Source organism: Aphanomyces invadans, assembly GCF_000520115.1.
Source record: "Aphanomyces invadans strain NJM9701 unplaced genomic scaffold supercont1.22, whole genome shotgun sequence".
NCBI lineage: Eukaryota > Oomycota > Saprolegniomycetes > Saprolegniales > Verrucalvaceae > Aphanomyces > Aphanomyces invadans.
This window is the reverse complement of record NW_008580167.1, coordinates 74,696-93,861: the sequence shown is the minus strand read 5'-3', so window position 1 is coordinate 93,861 and position 19,166 is coordinate 74,696. Positions and strand designations below refer to the sequence as shown.

The window sequence follows — 19,166 nt, the reverse complement described above, 5'->3', positions numbered from 1 at the left end:
TGCGTAGGTCGGCGAAGCGGGTCTGGGAATCCGTGCGTTTGTAGAGGCTTGCGCTGCCCCCATGCTTCGGCGCTCCAGAGCGTCAACGCTGGAGAAGCATGGAACATGCATCCAGGCACACAACGCCTTTGCATGCTCTCTCGCCGCTTCCACACGTACTGGTGTTGTGAAGCTGATAGAGGATGAGTGGCTCGGTGTTCATGAGGATTTCGTCCCAGTGTTTGGGTACGCGCGGCACGGCGTCGATGCGAACAGTGGCAAGGCTAGACAATGCATCCATGGTACAACATTGACTGCAGCCACCGCCACGACAATGTCGGCGGCATCCACGTGGCGGTTGGTTGAGTGGGCATCCTGACCATCCCATCCTCACGACAGCGTGCCGTTCAGGGGTTTGTAAAACTTGTTGCGGGCGACGACGGAATCGACGCCGGTGTCTTCTGCTTGTCGAAACGCGAGCAAGAAATTCGGGTCCACCGGCGGCAAGTTGTCGAGGGGGATGCTGTACGGCATCAGGTCGTAGTTTTGATTCACGCTCAAGCGGGGGTCGCCCCTGCACACAAGAACGTGAGCGGCACACGGACAGGAACGCCACACGAAAGGGTACCGTCTCGGCGGCAGCTGCACTTCTTCGTTTCGATACGCGCGACCGGGCTCCCGCAGCGACTTCAACGCAGGGTCTTCATTGCATGCGGTGCCGCTGCTACGGCAGCACCCATCGACACAGGGCGACCCCGGGGGGACGATGGCCGTTTTGGAAAAAATCTCGGGCCGGACGCCGTTTTTCGGCGTCAAGTCCCCCGCGCGATACGTGCAATACCCGACTTTGCAATAACCTTTGCGCGTACACGCCGTGATGACTTGTTTGCGCTGGGCAAACGAACACCCGATTCGAACCAAGCATTCTCCCATTTTGCTGGACAATGCACATCCTGTCGTCGAGTGCCACAAAGTGGGGGGGGGGCGGTCTTTGTACCTGTAGCACGGACACGTGAAGCGTCCCTCGTCTTTGTACTGCTGTGCGCAGTTCATCTTGCACGACACCACGTCCGATTCAAGGCATCCTACACCGCAAACGAGTTGAGCATTGGGGCGCGCCCTCGTCGACGGAATTGGGGGGATAAACCTGCTTTCAACGGGGTCAACTTGGGCAGGGCAGTCTACCAGAATATGAGCGGACCGCGCACGACGACCTTGACATTCACGTCGGGGGGGGGCTGTACCTGCCCAACCACTCGATGCAGCAGCACGGCGGCCGCCAGGACCGCGCCCGCGACCGATGGCATGTCCAGGTTGTTATTTTTAGTCTAACCAAATGCTGGTAGATATTATTTGTAGTATATATATTTCAATTTTCATATTTTCCAAATACCTACGTCTTGGAAAAATACGTCGATATTACACACGTGATTCCGAGGACGTCGAGGTCGTGTGAAAAACGATTGGTGGCGTTCGGCTTGTTTTGAGTGATAACGTTTGACATACCTCTTGAAAACCGAACGCTACACAAGGTCAAAGGGCTGTGCTGCTAGCAGCAGTGGATGGAAGCGGTGTGGTTGGCGACCAGGTGTGTCAAGTTGGCAGTCGTTTGGAAGCAGTTTAAACATCTTCTAGATATTATAACGTGGTCCTGGTGGTGCTTGGAACGCGCGTTGAAACACATCTAGGCATATTTCGGCACATTCCGATTTGTGAATCCTAATTTCGTGAGCTTCCCCTTTCCGACGTTGCTGAAATATGGACTCACGCCGACGAGAAAAACCTAATTAGGATCACAGGGCCATGCCCACCTTGTACGAGCAAGTGGAAGTACGTGATGGGCCTGGAGACGGCGGCGCGTCGTCGCTTGTGTCCGTGCATTGCTGGGGTGCTGTAGGAATGGTATGGTGCGTCCTCATCCACTCGATCGAACATGGATTGCACCTGAACTCATACTTCATTGCAGTCTTCCCAATTTAACGCGTCTTTTCTAACCACGTGTTTTGTCCAAAGTAGTACCCGATGATGCCACCCATCCATCATTTCGTCCAACTCGTCGTCATGACGGTAGTCCTCCGTGATGCGACCGAGGCGGATGTCCCGTTGATTTACGACTTTATCCATGAGCTAGCGACGTACGAGAAGCTCGCACACGCACATGTGGGTACCCAAGACGATCTTCTCCAGACGCTGTTCCGCCACAAGTACGCGCATGTCGTGCTGGCGTCCGTGGACGGCGCCGACGTCGGGTTTGCCTTGTACTTTTTCAACTACTCGACGTTCCTGAGCAAGGTATCGCAGTGTCATGTGTTGGGCTGCTGTTCATGATTTCATGTTAGCCTGGCTTGTACCTGGAAGACTTGTACGTTCGCCCTAGTTTCCGCGGACGAGGCGTCGGCACGACTTTGATGAAGCATCTCGCGGCGCTGGCCATCGAGAAGGGGTGTGGCCGCATGGAATGGAGCGCCATCGACTGGAACACCCCTGCCATCAACTTTTACGTGGGAAAGACCGTTGGTGCGACCATCATGAACGAGTGGAAGGTGTTTCGACTTCAAGACGACACCTTGACTCGCTTTGCAACCACACGTTTGGCCACGACCGAGTAGTTGACTCTGCAATCCGATGTTGCCACGTTGGCATCCTAGCTCTGCTGACGCGAGTCGGTGATGAAACGAGAACGATCCGTGGCCACGAAACGCCCCTTGACCCCCCTCTGCATGGGTTGGCTACAATGACTGACTCAAACTGCAGGTCGCACCCGATGCAGCGCTGAAAGTCGCCGTGCTTCTTGCGTCGGCCCCTACGTCGTTATGCATCCATGTGGGAGCGCCGTCGGGACGAGTTGGGTTGCCGCGCGCATGTAACAGTAGAGGAGCTACGAGTCGAAAACGCAAGAGGTAGCAGGAGCATGTGACGTGCGCATGGACAGCTCCATGCTTGATGGCGGAACTGCTTTTGCAACACATCCAAGAAAGTAGGGCCTGGATCAAGTGCCAACGCAGGGCCTCCGTCGGCATCCCTGTCCAGGCAGTGTGCGAGCACAGGCAAACGGGTAGTTCGCAGCATCGCTGGGACGGCAAAAGTTGCTTCCACAGAGCCGCCCGAACGCCATCCGTGTCGGGGGTCCAGTAAGCAGGAAGGTTACGCCATGCCCTTTGTCGTCGTTATGGCGGCCGCTGAAACTTTCTAGACAATGGTGTTGAGCACGGCGGCAAAGCTGGTCGCGGCTCGATGGAACTGACCAGCGGCCACAAGGGCTGCCGCCACACTGGCGTCCATGGCGCGGTCGTAGCGCAGGCTGCTTCACGAGCGAAACAATGTTTCATTAAGATGAAGGAGCATACGACACACACACACGAGTTCAAGTAAATAAGGACGGGTGACAGGAATGGCATGCTACTTTACGCACACCGCCGTGAAAGACGCTCGATGGGCAGTTGGGCAGTCGTGGACCCGGGGCTTGTTGAACCCACACGCGCAGCACAGACGGCGGATCACTTCGTCGCCGTACTTTTGGAAATATGCAACGACTTCATCATGTCCAAATGCAGTCGCGAGCGCTTCGGCCGCTTCCGAGCATCCTTCCTTGCGCTCGCGATGGAGGAATTCCACAACTTGGACGTGTCCATTGGATGCGGCGACGTCCATCGCATGCTTCGTCCATCCGGTGCGCGGCTTCGTCGCATGAATGTACGCGAGGACTTGGACGTGTCCGTGGGCAGCAGCGTTCGTAATCGCTTCGGACCAACGCCACTTGATGGACCCTCTGTGTTCGACAAGCCACTGCATGACCTGTACATGCCCATTTGCAGCAGCTAGAGACAACGCAGCTGGTGTGCACCCTTCACTTCGATGGGCGTGCAAGAAGGCAAGGATGTCCAAATGGCCATGACTAGCTGCCAAGTCCATGGCGGAGGATGTGCACCCTTCGCGTCGGTGAAAGTGCAAGAACTGTACGACGGCCAAGTGACCATTGGACGCCGCAGCGTCCATGAGCTTTGTCGTGTCAGGATGGGTGTCAGTACCCATGTGTCGATGGAAGAACTCCACAATATCCACATGGCCATTCGACGCCGCCGTCAACATGGCTGTCGCCATGGCTTCATCCACGTCATGAATGTAAGGAACGAGTTCAGCAACCATGCGCAATTGCCCCGTAAAGGCTGCCACATCCATCAAGTTATCCGCGACGTTGTTGGTGCACTTGGACGAAAAACATGTGCGAAGAAGGTGTCCTTGTCCTGTCGCAGCGGCATACACTAAGACGAGCCGGCTAGCACGCGGGGAGTAGGTCCATACTTGTCGACATTGCCGTCTTCCATGAGCGTTCCACCACGCTTGGACGAGTGCAACAATGGCGGCAATGTCTGCGACTGGAACGGTGGACGAGATCGGCAATGGAAACGCTGTGAGCTCGAGCATGTGGTGTGGCACCCCCTGTTGAAACGGAGTGATGTGTTGAAAGAGGTCCGTGGAAGACAGGACGGCGTGGGTCGCGGTCGGCATGGTCCACGCAGGGTTGCTAGCGTACTGTGGGCGACGGAGGAGATTGGAAACTGGTCCATGGCGAGCGGTGTTCGCGGACATTCCCATGTTCATGCACCCGACCGATTTTTCCATCGAACAGAACAACGTAACCGCAAGTAGCACCTCGCGCTGAATAAATTCCCTTCTTTCAATGGTGCAACCGTCCCGTGGGAAATTTCCAAAATTGTAAATAAAAAACAAGTCAAATCCACTGGACAAGCAACGAGAGGCAATCAGCACGACGCAAGGCACGAGCTCGTTCGTCCGCAACTAGCACATCGACAGCGACTTCGTGACTCCACATGGCACGACCTAACACCTCTGCATGTGGCCACGATGCGTTTTGCTAACGCCCAATGCTCGACACGGATGTCCTACTCGGTGGGGTGACAACGATGGCATGTCCAGCAACATTCGCTCGGACATTCAAATTCAACTGAGTGCACGGCCGCGTTGGGCAGAGCTAGATGGCTTCGCTGTCCGTCTCCTCTACCGTTGCTTGGCGCCGTGGGAATGCCCCTCTTGATGGAGTGTGTCTGTCCATCCAGGTCGAGCGAGCTACTTTGGTCGCAAATGATGAAAGTACTTGGCCACGGGAATTTTTTAACTTTTTCCGAAAATTGGTGAAACCGTTAGTCGAAGCATCCCAAAAGTTCTGAAAATTGAAAACTTGTCGACCGTGGGCAAGGTTGGCCAGCACCGTCGTCGAGGAAGATGGAGGTCCTGGGCTGTCCGGCATGTTTCTCGTGGTGCTGGCGCGCAGAGCGTTCCCGAAGTATGCGCACTCGACGGGGCCAGTGGCATTGCATGCAGGACATACAGTTGTTGGCGTTCATGCGCGAGCTGGTCGTGTTTGAAGGATTGACACGGCTGCACTTCAATGCACGAGACGGCCAACGCACCGATCCAAGCCAACAGGCTTAACACCGAGTGGAGCAACATCTCGACGGGCGCCAACGGAGTTAGATGTCTCGTGGGCGAGTTTACGCGGGTTGTGTACGATCTCCAGCCATCAAGCTGACGGGATGGATGCCAGTAGCTATGCTATCACCACGATGCGTTTTTCTGTGAAGACCACATTGCCTTGGTTTAAACTGTACGTTGAATCGTTCTGCCTATGTCAACGTACAAGGTTGAATAGTATGATTGGTCCAAATGGATAAAACGGAAATCGGGTTTTTCTCAGCCAAACAAAACCGCCGAACCATCATTTGACGACGTCCATGAGGCGATCGCGACAAACGTGCGAGGAGGTCGCCATGGACATCCTGGAAGCAACGGCGGTCCGATGTCGAAGATAATACGCCCCACCTCCCGCGAACGCGATGGATCGAAGGACAGCATGAGCGTCAATCACCGTATGTTCTCCTTGGCGTCGCCAGGTATTCTCACGGTTTCTTTCTCAACAAAGGACCCGAGCTACGACACGACGGGGCATTCTCATATTGCCAAAGGATACACGCCCATCTCACCGCGAGATGTCAATCCGTCCACACTTGAGCGATCTCTGTCCACACGACTCGTTTCTTCCATTAGTTAACCCATGTACACGTCCGTCGTGCGCGCAATCGCTTGATTCAACTTGCTTTCCAAGCGAGTCATTTCATCTGGTCGTGGCTGCGAGATCTACGAAGAAGCTCAATTTCAGCATTTCGTCACCAACAACAAACGCGTGTACGACTTACCTCCGACGGCACATCGTAGACATGCGTATCCCCAGCAGAATCCCCGACCAACAAGCGCTTGCCGTCCGCTGTCCATCGCACTTTGTTCAACGCTCGTTCGGTGCTAACTTGGACTTCAGCCACAGGCACCTACACATCGCACCAGTCCCTCAATATCGACGTGGGTTGCTCCCACCGACCTCTGAATCGTTGCTGATATTCCACACGCTCGCCTTGCCGGATCCGTCCGCCGTGCAAAACAGTCCTGGATGCACCGGCGACCATCGAATGTCGTACACGTAGTCGTTGGCGGGCTCAAACGACATGATCGGCTTGTCTCCTCCCTGGTTGAGGTCCATTCAGTATCTCATGACCTCTATACGTTTGACGAAGTTCCGAAGCAACAACGAACTCTCCAAGACAGAAGACGTAAAGTCGAACATCTCGAGACTCACGACGGACGACAACCAAGGCTGCAGCAACCATCCAGCCTTGGCAGGAAACAGATTGCACGATGGAAGCACACTCGGAACAACTTGGTTACCTTTTGACTCCACAAGCGGCAGCTCCAGTCGACCGATGACGTCAAGAGCAGCGTGTCTTGGTGGTGGGGCACAAGTGGATGGTATTGCATCGACGTGACAGGGCCGAAATGCGATGAACCTGTCGGCCCCCCGACAGAGTTGACGAGGACTTCACGGGCCTTGGCTTGGGACGCCGAAGGGTGCAATTCGTCGAGGTGGGCACCCCAGAGATCCCCCGACTCTATCGTTAACACACACGGTCGGACGCGTCGCCCACAGGCCATGTCAACTGCACCTGTGCCAATGGCAAACGCATTCGTCGGATTCTGCGACGGCCGCTGAAACGCCATGGCGGTGACTGGCACGGACATTTTACGACCGGCCGCTGTCGGCGCGATGCTGCCCGCCGCCCCACCGGCCGCTACACCTGCAGACAAGGCAGACGGTCCAGCAACGCGGAGGTCCAACACATCCATGGGGGTATGCAGTTGGTTCATATTCCACACGCACATGCGTCCGTCGGTACTCGCCGACACCAAGCTAAAACACCAGAACGTCATGACGTTGTCGTCTTTCCCAATGTTGCACGAATTCGAGAAAATCAACACGACCAAGCTCGACATGAACGTGTGCATGTCATCGAATATCGCCCGACCCATCATCCTTTTCAAAACACGAGGAATCCCTCGGATGAAAAGACATGTAGACATGCACCCACGGAAATACAAGGACGACATATCCTCGACAAAAAGTACCTCCCCCACAGCACACTACACGACTTTTTCACGCCAACCTAGTGTCGAAAACGACACGTCGTGGAAGTCATACCTGAAACAAGTCTTGGTACCGACAACACTCATCGAGTAAATTGGATGCGTATGGCCGCCAGCCGCGGACAGCGTTGTTTTTTGCACTGGAGTATGTTTCGCTCGAGTGTCCCACAACACGACCTACCCATTCCATCATCGGTGCCCAGCTCAAACGACACCATACCTGCCCGGAGTACGTCCCGCCCACCAATAAATTCCGATCGAATGGGCTGAAGCATGCACTCATGACCTACACATCTCTCTTGCGGTGAAATATATTTCTTGTGGAAAGCAAGACAGGTTGTCGAAAAAAAGGACCTGGGAGTGACACGTAAATTTGTACTCGGGGTGCGACGGCAAGTTGCTCGACCACAACAACACAACGCCTTCCGCATCAGCCATCGCATCCCCTCCGTCTAGCATGTTCCAATCCGCTTGGTCGTTCAAGTCGTCTTCCAGGTATCCCCGCGCATTGTACGCCACCAACGACAGTTCCTACACCACAACGAATATTTTCGTCAAGGTCAACACGACTCAACGAAACCACTTCGAACACATTCAGTTTGTGGCGTCTCCACTACATGCAGTGAAAAACGGATCTCCCCATTCGATACTACCCAAAGCCTCACGAATATGCTTGCACCAGACAAGCAATACGCGAATCCGTTGACGAAACTCGAGAACAATGCATACATGACTACGTCGTCATGGCCGAGACAAATCCAAACTTCTTCTCACTGAAAAACACACGCCACCACCGACGTACGTTGTAAAATGGAGACACGTCAATGTCGGTGACGGCACGACCCTTTGTCCACTTTGAATCGCGGTAGATATGCGCCAGTTTAAGCGCATGGGATGTCGACCCGCCATTCATGTCGTTGTCGTCACTCGTGCCGTCTGCGCTGTAGTCTTTCATCACGTCAAAGGTGCTCGCTTGGATGAGTGCACGTTCCATCACACGGCCGGATTTGCTCAAAAACGAGTCCAAGTCTAGAAAGGGACGCAATCGGTGGGTACGACACACACCCACACTGCACAACAACACCCTGGTGTACTGATTGTAATAACCCACGAGTAGCACAAAGGATTGAAAAATGGAAAGCAATATCCATCATAGACGACGCAGTTTCCCCAAGAGAAATCCCAGCTAAACACGAAAACGTTCCCAAGAAATCAATACCAGCCGATAGAAGCAATTTTTCGCGTTCTTCCTTAGATAGTCGAACGGGGACCGGTGGAGGAGCCTGGAGAGGCGATTTGGACTTGCGCGGGGACGTCATGACTGGGGAGTTTGTAGGCTCTGGCTCGTTTGCGCTCGAGTCGATTTGGACCGGTAAAAGATGCGGCTGCCACCATTTGTCAACGAGCGACCACATAAGTTTTACAATATGGAGCAGTACCGGCATCGAGGGGAAATCCTCGGGATCCATGCCCGTTGCCTTGTCGTACAACTCCACCTGAACGGGTAAAATATCGAGCGAACCCACTTGCATCACCTATGCCATCGCATGTTGTGTCAGATTCGTTGCGGACGTCTGCAGGAATGACGGAACTGTGGAGAGTTTGGCCAATTTCTCGGCAAACGACACAGTAGGTGCACTCGTGGGGGCGGCACTGTCGTTGGTCGCCGTGACTTCTATATCCTTTTGCTTCTCTTCGTCCAATATGGTTTGCAAAAAGTCCTGAAACGGCGCGGCAGCGACGGCCGCTGTCGTGGCTGTATCGACGGTAGCCTCCCTACTCCAGCACAAATTGTGAACAAGCCACGATTTGGTCGCGACATCATCGATTGCCCTACTTCACGTTGGCCTTACGACGACGGATTTCCTCTAGTTTGCGCTTCTTCGCTTCCAGCTCCGCCGCATGCTTGGCGCGTGTCACTTCCCGAGCGTCCATGCTTATTTCGATTTTGAGGATACAGGCAAATGGCGCATCCGGAAAGCGCCATCGTCCGGATAACTGACATTTCGCCATGACAGGTAGTACAAGTACCGACGACTCGATGCAAGCAAGAGGCACGTGGCTCGAGGTCCTCGCCACGTGAGAAATGCACATGCGTGATCGAGTGAAGGCGGACGTTGTTCGCGCTAGCAGGATGTGTACTCAGCCGCTAACAGGTGGCTGCACCAGCGTCTCGGAAGGAGAATTGTATTGCGACTCGACAAGGTTGGATTTGTGGGGTGATGCGTGTGCCATGTACTACAGGGACGATGCCGACTTGGCCATGAAAGTGTTGACATGGAGGCCAGCCGAGCCAAGAGGGCAAGACGTAGAGATTTCAACGCGCAGAGATGTCAGGGACGCTTTCGATGACATCGACCATATGCATGTCGTCGATGCAACCTCATCGCGATGCAAGCTGCAACGAACATGCGGTGGCAGGAACGACGACGATTTCGTTAACCAACACAACCACCTCGCGTGTATCGATATGCTTTGCGCTCCAACTTTCTGGATTCGTGTGCAAATTGGTTCTTCATGATCGCTCCGATGGATCGAACTTGGGATACAGGCAGGACGAGCGCTGGAACGAGCGCGTAAATGGACACAACAAAGTGCGGCTTTTGCGGTGGCTCCTCGCCGTCATTCTCCTTGACCGAGTGCATTTCCCTGCATTGGATCGTAGCGTCAAAGAGCGTTTATCAGCCGCGATCACGTACTGCTTCTTTCGTTCCACAGTTGTATAGCCCATCAAAGCGAGGGTACTGACCAAGGAGGATCCTCAATACGATGCCCCACAAACATCGCTCGGCAAAAAGTACGTACCTGGGCTTGCAGTACATGGTGTTACCGATCTTGATCGCGTTGAACGGGTCCAGCGGCAGAGCCGTGATAAAGCTGGGCAATCGCAACTTTTGAAGCAGCGAGTTGGATTGAGCCCACGCCGTCGAGACGAACCAACTAATTGCGGCAGGTAGCCGTGTCAGTTCTGCTTGTAATGAATGCAACCACCCTGGACAATGCCCTCCCCATCCACGAACATGCATCGCCCGTGTGGCCAGACGTATCGAACGAGCATGCACCAAACAAAAGATGGCCATATCAAAATCGGATTCAGTTGAACACGTACTGCTTGTGAAGTAGCCATCGATGAAGCGAAGAGATGGCAATGGACACCCCAAAGCTGCAGCCCACGGCGGTCAAGATCGACTCGGTCAAGTAGTTTGCTATCGGCAACGTGCCGCCGGGAGCGTACGAGCCACTGGCATAGTACGCGTCATGCACCCAAAACCCTGCTCGAGAACGCGCCCGTGTCAGCGTTTTTCATGTCCAAATCGAGCTGACCGATCACGGACGGGGCGGTGTAAAATTTGTTGTACGCGTCGAGAAAGTTGTCGTCGTTGCACCACGCGGCAGCCATCCAGACAATCGACATCACAATGAAGACGGGGGCCGAGTACCCCACGCAGATCGAAAATGTCTTGACGTAGCTCACGAGCATGTCGACCACACTACGTCGCAAGGGAATGACGTAGGGCATGCCAGCCATGAAGCAATGTGATAGCACCGTCGACACGAGTGGGGTACCTTAGCGCCAAAAGCGACCCGAACGCGACAAAGTTGGCCACCATAATCGACGACAGCGCGTACAGCTTGAACCCGTTGACCGAGTGAAAATACATTCGAGACACGTCCATGTAAAGCAGACCAGGCATCGAGTTGGCCACGATGCACGCGAGGAGCAACTGCACGAGAAATGGTCATGTCGCCACCATCTCCAGTCGCCCAACGCATCACACAAGCACGTGGTACCTTGCGCCGCTCCAGACCCGACAACACAGCGTACTTTAGGATCGGCTTCCCTGTAAAGAGACCGCGCAGGCCTAGACATGACGCAAGTCTTCATCGATGGGCGACTCGTCGACGTCGCCCGACCTTCGATCGTGATGTACACATCGCCCGCAAAGAACCACAGGGACAGCACCGACAAGATGGCTTGAAATGCCACGAGTTCGCTCGCGTTCGATACGACGTGACCGCAGCTCCACGCGGGGACGACAGGGAGCGCCGAGAATTTGCCTGGGACGACGTCGTGGAATATAAACACGCTGGATGATGGACACAGCACACGCGTCGCAACAAGACCTGCCCTACCTTGACTCCACCCCGTGAGCTCGAGCTTGTCCTTGGCGTCGCTGAGCTCTTGAATCACCGACACACAAAACCCCGTCACGAGGTACCTGCCCAACATTCCCATCGCACACGATGACGGATTCCGACCGTTCAATCGTACCGCTCGCCGAGAGGCTTGGATGTAATGACGTTGTTCGTCCCGCCAAACGCATCCATGCCAACGTTGCCGTCCCCCGCGATGACAATGCGCCGGACCTTCGAGATCAAGTTTTGCGACGTGCCGTCCGAGTTGGCATACACGTATTGTTTCTATCCAACACGCCGCGGTACAGCATCGTCCATGGCGACGACGAGCGTGTTTTTTACCATCCTTTTGTCGAGGTCGGCGAACAGCGTGATCAAATAGTAGCCCTCGCCGTCGCGAACCTGGCGCAAACGACGTCGACACTCGGACCGGAAGACAACGACGCGTGCGATGAACGTACAGTGCTCTCCAGCATCGCGATGCCAGCCACGTCTTGGGGCGCCGTCGGCAAGCAGTCGGGGTACGAATCATACCTGTCGCCCAAACCCAAGAATGACCACGACGTCGACGCGCCTCTGTCGTGGCGGTTTGCCCATGCACACGTACCCCGCGAGAAACTGCAGGTCGGTCCACCCGACGTCGACCGTGCCTCCAATAACGCACGTTGTGACGAAGAGCGCGCCCCCAGCTGCCATGACATGTTCGGTGGGACGAGCGCAAGAACGAATCGGGCGTACCGGTCTTGAGTTCGGCCAGCCATTGCGTTCCCAACACCGCGCCGACGATGGGAAAAATGTGAGAAGGGACGACGGCAGCGGTCCGGTTGTCGCATCTGCTGCAGACGTGAGAGGACTGCGCCATGTTGGGCGGTGCCGTACGAATCCGGGACAAAGCCGTCGGCGCGCAACACACACGACTGGCCGTAGGGAGCCCAGTGATACGTGTCGGCAAGCTGCGCGTTCAAATTGATCACTTGGCGCTCAAACATATTCTGCAGCATTCGGGTGAGCGCGTCCCTCGTCAACCACGACGCTTACTTGCGACAGTAGCACCAAGAGGACGCACACGGACAGAATCATGAGCCCAAACGTTCCTGAAAACATCACGAGGTCCGGCAGGACCTGGAGGCGGCGGTCCATGTGTTGGAGGACCGATTGGAGATGCAACTCGCCCGACGCCCGGCGGGTTGTCACGTAGATTTTGTTGATGCGGCGCATCGGCGACGGGTCCGTGTCCAATCTCGGCACGGTCGGGATGGGATTGTCGCCTGTGTCGCCGTCGTTCTCGGGCGACACGTCCATCATGGCGGGGACTGCGCTCCGTCACTCTGACCCACCCCCGTGGTCGAGAGTTATTTGTATCGCTCCAAACCTCCCTATTCAGACTCGGATCGACACCGTCGACGAAGCCGTTGACCTGTATCGGTTACACAAAGACATCGCGCCCAACGACGGTTGAAACCGTTTGAGAAAGGCCGTCGTCGAGTTTTTTTTAATTTCAGCACGCGCTGTCCTCGTGCAGCACGGCGACAAGGGCACCCGCCACCACACGCACTTGCGGCGGCGCTCGCCGTCGTCAACTTGGTATCCATGGTGGTATTCGCAACACAGCACAAACACACGCAAGGCCAGTTGGTTTGGATCGTGAGGGTGTCCCTGGACCATCGAGTGCGCGCGACGTCGCGGACTGCGCGTAGGACAACGCGACGCATGTGCAGACGTCGTCGCGGGCGCGCTGCAGACGACTCCAACCTCACGTTGTTCGCCCGCAGGCCGGTCGTCGTTGTGATGGCATGTGCGCGATTTTTACAACGTCGTATTTGTCGCATGCGTGAACAAATGCATGGGCAAAGTAGAGCAGCAGCACGCTAGTCGAACGGGGGATGCATGTCGGTGTGTTGTACGTGATATTTGGCATCGACATTGCTCGGGCTTTTCATGCCATCTACGTGGCGGCGGCGGCTGCCGCTTCAAATTACAAAAGACGACACAACGATTGGATGTGTTTTCGTCTGATTGGCAAGTCACGATGCCGATATATATATAAAGGACGGATGTTGAGAAGCCGCCCTACGGTGCTCGACACGCCTGTCTGCCGACGACTTCACCGCCACGTGCACCACCACCACCAACATGAGGGACATGGCACCCTTGGAAGCGTTCTTCCATGCGACCACCGGGACCAACGTGGCCTTGAGAGGCCATCACGTCTCGTTCGCGTGCGCCGGGGAGCAACAAGCAGATGGACTTGGATTCCAACAACGATCGTACGCATGGGATGAGGGGCGGCCGACCTAGCGACCGCAGGAGGGTGTGCGCATCCAGGACTATAAGCGCTAAATTTTGGTCACGTACCATCAGTGTGTGCGCATCCACGGGGTGCGACTGTAGAATGTTTGTGTGAGCCCTCCGTGGTGATGGGTCGCGCCACGATTCGCCCCCGAAAACAAGATGGCCCGCGCGAGAACATGGGATGGTCGATCTGGAAGATTCCATCTCTGCTGGACCTTCGCCGTCGAGTGGTTTCGGTCGTGATGTTCGCACCGGGTGGTGGTGCGTCCCCGCAGCTGCTTCGTCCGCGTCGTTCGATGGCTCTCACAGGTCCACGGGGTTCAACCACCAGCGATGGCCTGGAATCCATCATTGCTAACTCGAAACGTTGTTCATGTCGGGCACCAAGGAGAGACCGTGGTAGCATGCAGTGTCGAGGTGTCGTCCTCGTTCTTATCGTGCGCCACTCTTGTGCTCACTCGATGCCACTCGTTCGTCCCATGGATCGGTCGCCACGAAAACCTTCGTCGTCGTCGGCACGGCAGCCGTTCCCTGTCCACCCTTCCCCCCCAGGGCCGTCCCCCTCGTCAGCCACGAAAAGATCGTCGTCCACTTGAGGCAACGACCCCCCCCTCTCCCTCGAAGCCATCCCTCGCCTGCCGCCGCCCCCCCTGCTTCCCCTGTGTGTGTCGTCCACGATTTTTTCCAACGTTTGAAATATGGCGAAAAGTCTCAGATACCGTGTACAAAACAGGTTGGCAACACACATTCCGGCTGTCGACTGTCTCGATTTTGAATGATGGTAAGTGGGAGCTTCTCGCTTGCACCACTTTCCGAAATATCTTCAACAGACGTGATGGTCGAAAAACGAGTCCTCGTATCGACGGACCTCATGCAGTGCATCGGTGCGTTCCAGCGCGGCGTGCTCCAAGACATGCTTCCGCTAGTGTCACCCGCTCCCGACACCCGCCACCGATATCGACGGTGGTATGCCGCGCACGGCGCCGCGCGGCTGCCACTTCTGCTCAAGTACATGCCACACCTGGCCCCACTCGTGATCCTCCACGCGGTCGCGGCCAACCACATGCACGTGCTGGACGCGCTCCACTTGACCATCGACGACCACGACGACCTCGTTGCGGTGGCGGCTGCCACTGGCCACGTCGCGGCAATTGTTCAGTTGCACGCGATGGAGTACATGTCGGGCACGAACGCGGCCATGGTGGTGGCGGCCACCCACGGGCACGTGAATGTCGTCGAGTACCTCGTCAGCACCCGCAGGTCAAGCAAACAACAGACGTCGCGCGCGATTGTCGCCGCCGCCCAACACGGACATCTCAACGTTGTGCAGTTCCTGCACGTCCACCTCAAGAGCGCCGACGCTTCGAAAGCTGCCGTCCGCATGGCGGCGGCCCATGGTCACTTGCATGTTGTGGCATGGCTGCATGAAAGCGGCGCGCACGATTGGAGTTCGGACGCGTTTACGCTGGCAGCAGCAGGCGGCCACTTGAACGTGTTGGCGTACATGCACCGTGTCAAGCCCCGCCGCGGTGCCTCAAAACAGGCCATGGACAGCGCCGCCACGAGTGGGCATCTGCACATCGTCAAATTTTTACATTGTTATCGCCCAGAAGACGGGTGTACGGACAAGGCGCTCGAAGGCGCCGCATCGAACGGCCACAAGGACGTCGTCGAGTACCTCACGATGCATCGTGACCAGTTGATCCATGCAATGTGCAGCGCATGCGGCTTTCACAAGCCGCGCAACCACAAGTGCAAAGTGGCGGGGTCGTGAAGACATGCCATTCTCTTCGCCCCTCACAACAACGACGACAACGAACGAGCTCCAATGCACGCACAACGCACTCCACCACCAGCGACGTCCAGACAAGTTAGAATAGAAAGCCACCGCGCGAGAGAATGCCCCCTTCCTCGGCATCCCTGTTCAAGAAGGACGTAGACCAGCAGCGTTTCGAAAATATACGTGACACCCCCAATCGCCCTTGTGCATTGATGCAGGAAGCGCACGACCTGTTGCTCGCGCAACCGAGGCTCGCCGCAAAAGTCGATGGTAGCATCTCCGAGTGGCCGCATTGTTCGCCCCCGTGAACGCGGTTGAAAGCCGATCCTTTCAACACAACGGCGCGCGGCACAGAGGCCGGCGCGACCGCCACCACACGTTGATTTCGCCGCCGTGACCGTTCGAAACAAGATCGTCCCACCGTTTTTGTCGGTGCGAACGACTCGGCGCCTTCGCCTCGACACGATCCAAACCCCGTGGGTCGTCGCCTTGACCGACTGCATGCACAAGCAAGAGAGGCCAACCGTACATAGCATCCTCATCCCAATCGTTCTCCGACTTTGTGGCGTTCATGCCCCACCGCCGCCGCATCCCTCGGCCCCTCGTTTCTCTCGTGGGCGACCGCCATCCCGTCGTGGTCGTTTCCACGACAACTGAAAACATACATTCCCACTGGCCATGAATGATGGTCCATGCCCGGACTTGCTCGCGATGGCGTCAATTGGAAACGTGCGAGACACAAGTAGTCGATCGGCATGCGGCCCCCCAGCAGCATCCTCCACTCCTCCGACCTCATGCGGTGCGTGGTTACGTACCAGCGAGGCGTGTTCGAAGACATGGTGCCATTGGTCAAGGCCGAGCCGCAACACGTTCGCCACGTTTTTGAGCAATGGTACGCGACCCACGGCGACGCGCGACTGCCGCTGCTGCTGGCAACCCTGCCGCAGTTGACGCCAATAGTGATCCTACATGCGATTGCGGCCGGCAAGAAACACATCATGGACACACTCCATTTGAACGTTGACGACCATGACGACCTCGTCGCCGTCGCGGCTGCCAGTGGCCACCTTGACGCGATTGTCCAGTTGCATGCCGTGGCGTACGAGTCGGGCACGAGCGCGGCGTTGGTCGTCGCTGCCATGCATGGCCATTTGAACGTAGTGGAATACTTGGCTAAACATCGGCGACCTCACCAAAAACAAGCGACACGCGCGATCGACGCCGCGGCGGGCCACGGCCGCTTAGCAGTCGTGCAATTCTTGTGTGTTCATCTCAAGAGCGCGAACGCGACCAAATCCGCCCTCCGCATGGCTGCGGCCACTGGCCATGTGCGCATCGTGCAATGGCTGCACGAAAACGGATGCCAGGCGTGGAGCGCGGACGTATTGACGCTGGCGGCGGCGGGCGGCCACTACAACGTTCTCTTGTACTTGCAAAAGGTCAAGCCTCGCCTAGGCGCTGCAAAACAGGCCATGGATGCTGCCGCCACCAACGGGCATTTGAAAATTGTTCAATTCTTACATGCCCAACGACCACACGAAGGGTGCACAGACAAGGCAGTTCACGGCGCTCTTGCAAACGGCCACAAGGACGTCGTCGAGTACTTGCACAAGCACAGAGACCACCTCATCCACACGCTGTGCAACTCGTGCGGGTACTACAAGCCGCGCAACCACACGTGCAAGGTGCCGTCATGCCATTAAACTAGTGCCGACTGTATAGAGTATTTAAGGAAATAGCTTATTTAATGCGATCCACCGAGAAATGTGTCGAGGGGCTGAAACCCGTGCGATGGGATCGGGGCGAAATAACCAATATGCCCAAGGCACCAAGACAAACGAGAGCAATGGGGACTGGTTGTCGCTGCTTCGCGGTGCGGTAGCTTCTGCACAGCACATCCGTCCCCCGGCACGGCCCCGATCGCCGTTTGGCATTGCCATTGCCCAGACCCACAAACCTTTGAACGCTCGTCATATTCGCACTTGGCCGAGTTGTAGCACGACCATCGTTTACAGGAGAGACAGCTCACGGTCGGAGAGAGGACCATAACTGTTCGCAATCGCATCCGTTGTATGCCGTCCTGTCGTCGTGGCCAGGACGTCAGTGTTTGCAGCGCCAACGAAAGCGACCATCGACGTCGCCAACAGGTCGCATGTCGACGACAAGAAGCATCAATGCCGTAGCCTACGTCGACACACTGCATGGCGAGCAGGTTTTGCATGGGTGATGGATGGACCGTTCATACAGTACACGCCGCTGATTTTCCAACGTGTTCTTTTTGGCTGGGGCCAGACAGAACCGACCCACCAGACGGAATCACAACTGTTGCAATTTGCGGTTGTCGTCGCTGTACCGTTGCTGTGTTGGCGAATTCGGTTTGCACGGGGGTCCATGTCCTGGATTTGATGCACGCCAGGCCTGTCCGCAGAAGAAGAGACCCTTGCCACGCAGACAAGCGTTGGCCGATGGGCACGGGGACCAACAAAGGTTGGCACGTCAAAAAACCAACCCTGTGAGGCGTCCCATCAAGAATTCTCGCTTGGCGATGGCGTCGGACTTGTCATCGGTCCTGTCGATCGCGTCCAGAAAAATGGAGCTTGTCCTTCTTGATGGAGTTTGCCACGTCGTACGATTAAAAGGACCTGGTTCTGCTTGGTTTCACTCGGCCCGAGCCATCCACAGAGATCCCCAACTATAGCTCTAGAGAGTACCAAGCGTTGACGCGCAAACACAGGTCTTTGGTGTTCACACTGAGTTTTTGACGTTGCGTGGTGGGCGAGATGGATGCGCACGAAAGGACAAGACCCTGCCCCAAATTTGCGTGCCGCGGGGTGCCACTCTGAAATTCAGCACGTGCACCTGAGGAAAGAGTGCGGCACGCCCCACGGCGCCGGCCGGGCTGCACATGCTTTTTTATCACATCGAATGTCGTCAGGCTGTGAGCGACAAACGAGGGCATTTTTATCCTTCGGTTCACACGTCACCCAGCGAGGCGGCGCAGCCAATATAGGTTGTGCTTTCTACCCCTTGATTGAAAGCGCATACGTTGGAAACTGTGATGTATAGACTCAAGCTCCTGGTGAGATGAGCTTGCCTCAGCACGTCGCATTCTGGACACAGGTAGCATTCCTAGTCAGACATATCGATGTGAACATATACCTGGGCAATTGCGTTACGTACAGAAGCGAACTTTGCCAACGAACAGCAACGTACGTACCATCGCCGCGTGTCGATATCCCGCAGGGTCGTAATCTAGCACCGGATGCTTGTGTCGCATTTGTTTGCCTGGCAAGTCCATTGTGGACATCGGGCAAGGCCGGTTTCCCACAAGGACACTCTCATGACAGCAGCCCATCATGCGTCGTGCACGGTGCGAATGACCTAAACCATCCATCAACACTGCACTATACCCCACCCATCGTCGAAGCAATAAGGATTGGTCCCAAGCCATTTGCGGCACTCTGTGGGTTCGAATTGGCAATGGTAG

General features: G+C 56.0%; 9 protein-coding genes across 24 annotated transcripts; 3 read left to right on the top strand and 6 right to left on the bottom strand.

Moving 5' to 3' along the window:
- Window positions 1-143: 143 nt before the first annotated feature.
- Window positions 144-1,304, bottom strand: H310_09616. Of its 2 annotated transcripts, XM_008875736.1 has the most exons (5): window positions 1,224-1,304; window positions 1,127-1,160; window positions 977-1,064; window positions 608-916; window positions 144-553 (listed from the first exon to the last, which is right to left on the bottom strand). In XM_008875736.1, exons 1-5 carry the CDS (start codon window positions 1,284-1,286, stop codon window positions 370-372), a joined length of 678 nt encoding a protein of 225 aa, XP_008873958.1. In that variant the 5' UTR covers window positions 1,287-1,304; the 3' UTR covers window positions 144-369. The 2 variants fall into 2 exon arrangements, with proteins under 2 accessions (XP_008873958.1, XP_008873957.1); XM_008875735.1 differs by having other exon boundaries at window positions 608-1,064.
- Window positions 1,305-2,023: 719 nt separating this feature from the next.
- H310_09614 (hypothetical protein) lies at window positions 2,024-4,607 on the bottom strand. 13 transcript variants are annotated; one of them, XM_008875721.1, is made up of 5 exons: window positions 3,392-4,600; window positions 3,225-3,283; window positions 2,546-3,168; window positions 2,331-2,463; window positions 2,030-2,262 (listed from the first exon to the last, which is right to left on the bottom strand). In XM_008875721.1, the coding sequence occupies exons 1-3, from the start codon at window positions 4,579-4,581 to the stop codon at window positions 2,969-2,971; spliced, it is 1,449 nt and encodes a 482-aa protein (XP_008873943.1). In that variant the 5' UTR covers window positions 4,582-4,600; the 3' UTR covers window positions 2,030-2,262; window positions 2,331-2,463; window positions 2,546-2,968. The 13 variants fall into 13 exon arrangements, with proteins under 13 accessions (XP_008873945.1, XP_008873943.1, XP_008873944.1 ...); XM_008875722.1 differs by having other exon boundaries at window positions 2,030-2,249; XM_008875726.1 differs by having other exon boundaries at window positions 2,030-2,463; window positions 2,546-2,695; window positions 2,741-3,168.
- H310_09615 (hypothetical protein) lies at window positions 2,026-4,600 on the top strand. Its single transcript, XM_008875734.1, has 2 exons — window positions 2,026-2,271; window positions 2,319-4,600. Exons 1-2 carry the CDS (start codon window positions 2,041-2,043, stop codon window positions 2,586-2,588), a joined length of 501 nt encoding a protein of 166 aa, XP_008873956.1. The 5' UTR covers window positions 2,026-2,040; the 3' UTR covers window positions 2,589-4,600.
- Window positions 4,608-5,100: 493 nt separating the features above from the next.
- Window positions 5,101-5,680, bottom strand: H310_09613 (hypothetical protein). The gene has a single exon (XM_008875720.1). The coding sequence runs from the start codon at window positions 5,449-5,451 to the stop codon at window positions 5,113-5,115; it is 339 nt and encodes a 112-aa protein (XP_008873942.1). The 5' UTR covers window positions 5,452-5,680; the 3' UTR covers window positions 5,101-5,112.
- Window positions 5,681-5,929: 249 nt separating this feature from the next.
- H310_09612 lies at window positions 5,930-9,422 on the bottom strand. 2 transcript variants are annotated; one of them, XM_008875718.1, is made up of 13 exons: window positions 9,308-9,422; window positions 9,063-9,246; window positions 8,910-9,005; window positions 8,690-8,855; window positions 8,273-8,499; window positions 7,825-8,001; window positions 7,691-7,756; window positions 7,526-7,647; window positions 6,993-7,237; window positions 6,718-6,938; window positions 6,374-6,517; window positions 6,195-6,323; window positions 5,930-6,135 (listed from the first exon to the last, which is right to left on the bottom strand). In XM_008875718.1, exons 1-13 carry the CDS (start codon window positions 9,403-9,405, stop codon window positions 6,046-6,048), a joined length of 1,965 nt encoding a protein of 654 aa, XP_008873940.1. In that variant the 5' UTR covers window positions 9,406-9,422; the 3' UTR covers window positions 5,930-6,045. The 2 variants fall into 2 exon arrangements, with proteins under 2 accessions (XP_008873940.1, XP_008873941.1); XM_008875719.1 differs by having other exon boundaries at window positions 6,195-7,237.
- A 459-nt stretch (window positions 9,423-9,881) lies between these two features.
- H310_09611 lies at window positions 9,882-13,033 on the bottom strand. 2 transcript variants are annotated; one of them, XM_008875717.1, is made up of 16 exons: window positions 12,646-13,033; window positions 12,487-12,599; window positions 12,346-12,440; window positions 12,215-12,296; window positions 12,069-12,141; window positions 11,950-12,009; window positions 11,744-11,892; window positions 11,605-11,690; window positions 11,386-11,529; window positions 11,263-11,333; window positions 11,038-11,195; window positions 10,795-10,961; window positions 10,580-10,742; window positions 10,276-10,410; window positions 10,170-10,214; window positions 9,882-10,119 (listed from the first exon to the last, which is right to left on the bottom strand). In XM_008875717.1, the coding sequence occupies exons 1-16, from the start codon at window positions 12,910-12,912 to the stop codon at window positions 9,909-9,911; spliced, it is 2,019 nt and encodes a 672-aa protein (XP_008873939.1). In that variant the 5' UTR covers window positions 12,913-13,033; the 3' UTR covers window positions 9,882-9,908. The 2 variants fall into 2 exon arrangements, with proteins under 2 accessions (XP_008873939.1, XP_008873938.1); XM_008875716.1 differs by having other exon boundaries at window positions 11,386-11,690.
- A 1,687-nt stretch (window positions 13,034-14,720) lies between these two features.
- On the top strand, window positions 14,721-15,874 carry H310_09610 (hypothetical protein). Its single transcript, XM_008875715.1, has one exon. The coding sequence runs from the start codon at window positions 14,735-14,737 to the stop codon at window positions 15,671-15,673; it is 939 nt and encodes a 312-aa protein (XP_008873937.1). The 5' UTR covers window positions 14,721-14,734; the 3' UTR covers window positions 15,674-15,874.
- A 536-nt stretch (window positions 15,875-16,410) lies between these two features.
- H310_09609 (hypothetical protein) lies at window positions 16,411-17,437 on the top strand. Its single transcript, XM_008875714.1, has one exon. The coding sequence runs from the start codon at window positions 16,435-16,437 to the stop codon at window positions 17,380-17,382; it is 948 nt and encodes a 315-aa protein (XP_008873936.1). The 5' UTR covers window positions 16,411-16,434; the 3' UTR covers window positions 17,383-17,437.
- On the bottom strand, window positions 17,387-17,934 carry H310_09608 (hypothetical protein). Its single transcript, XM_008875713.1, has one exon. The coding sequence runs from the start codon at window positions 17,898-17,900 to the stop codon at window positions 17,424-17,426; it is 477 nt and encodes a 158-aa protein (XP_008873935.1). The 5' UTR covers window positions 17,901-17,934; the 3' UTR covers window positions 17,387-17,423.
- Window positions 17,935-19,166: the final 1,232 nt, after the last annotated feature.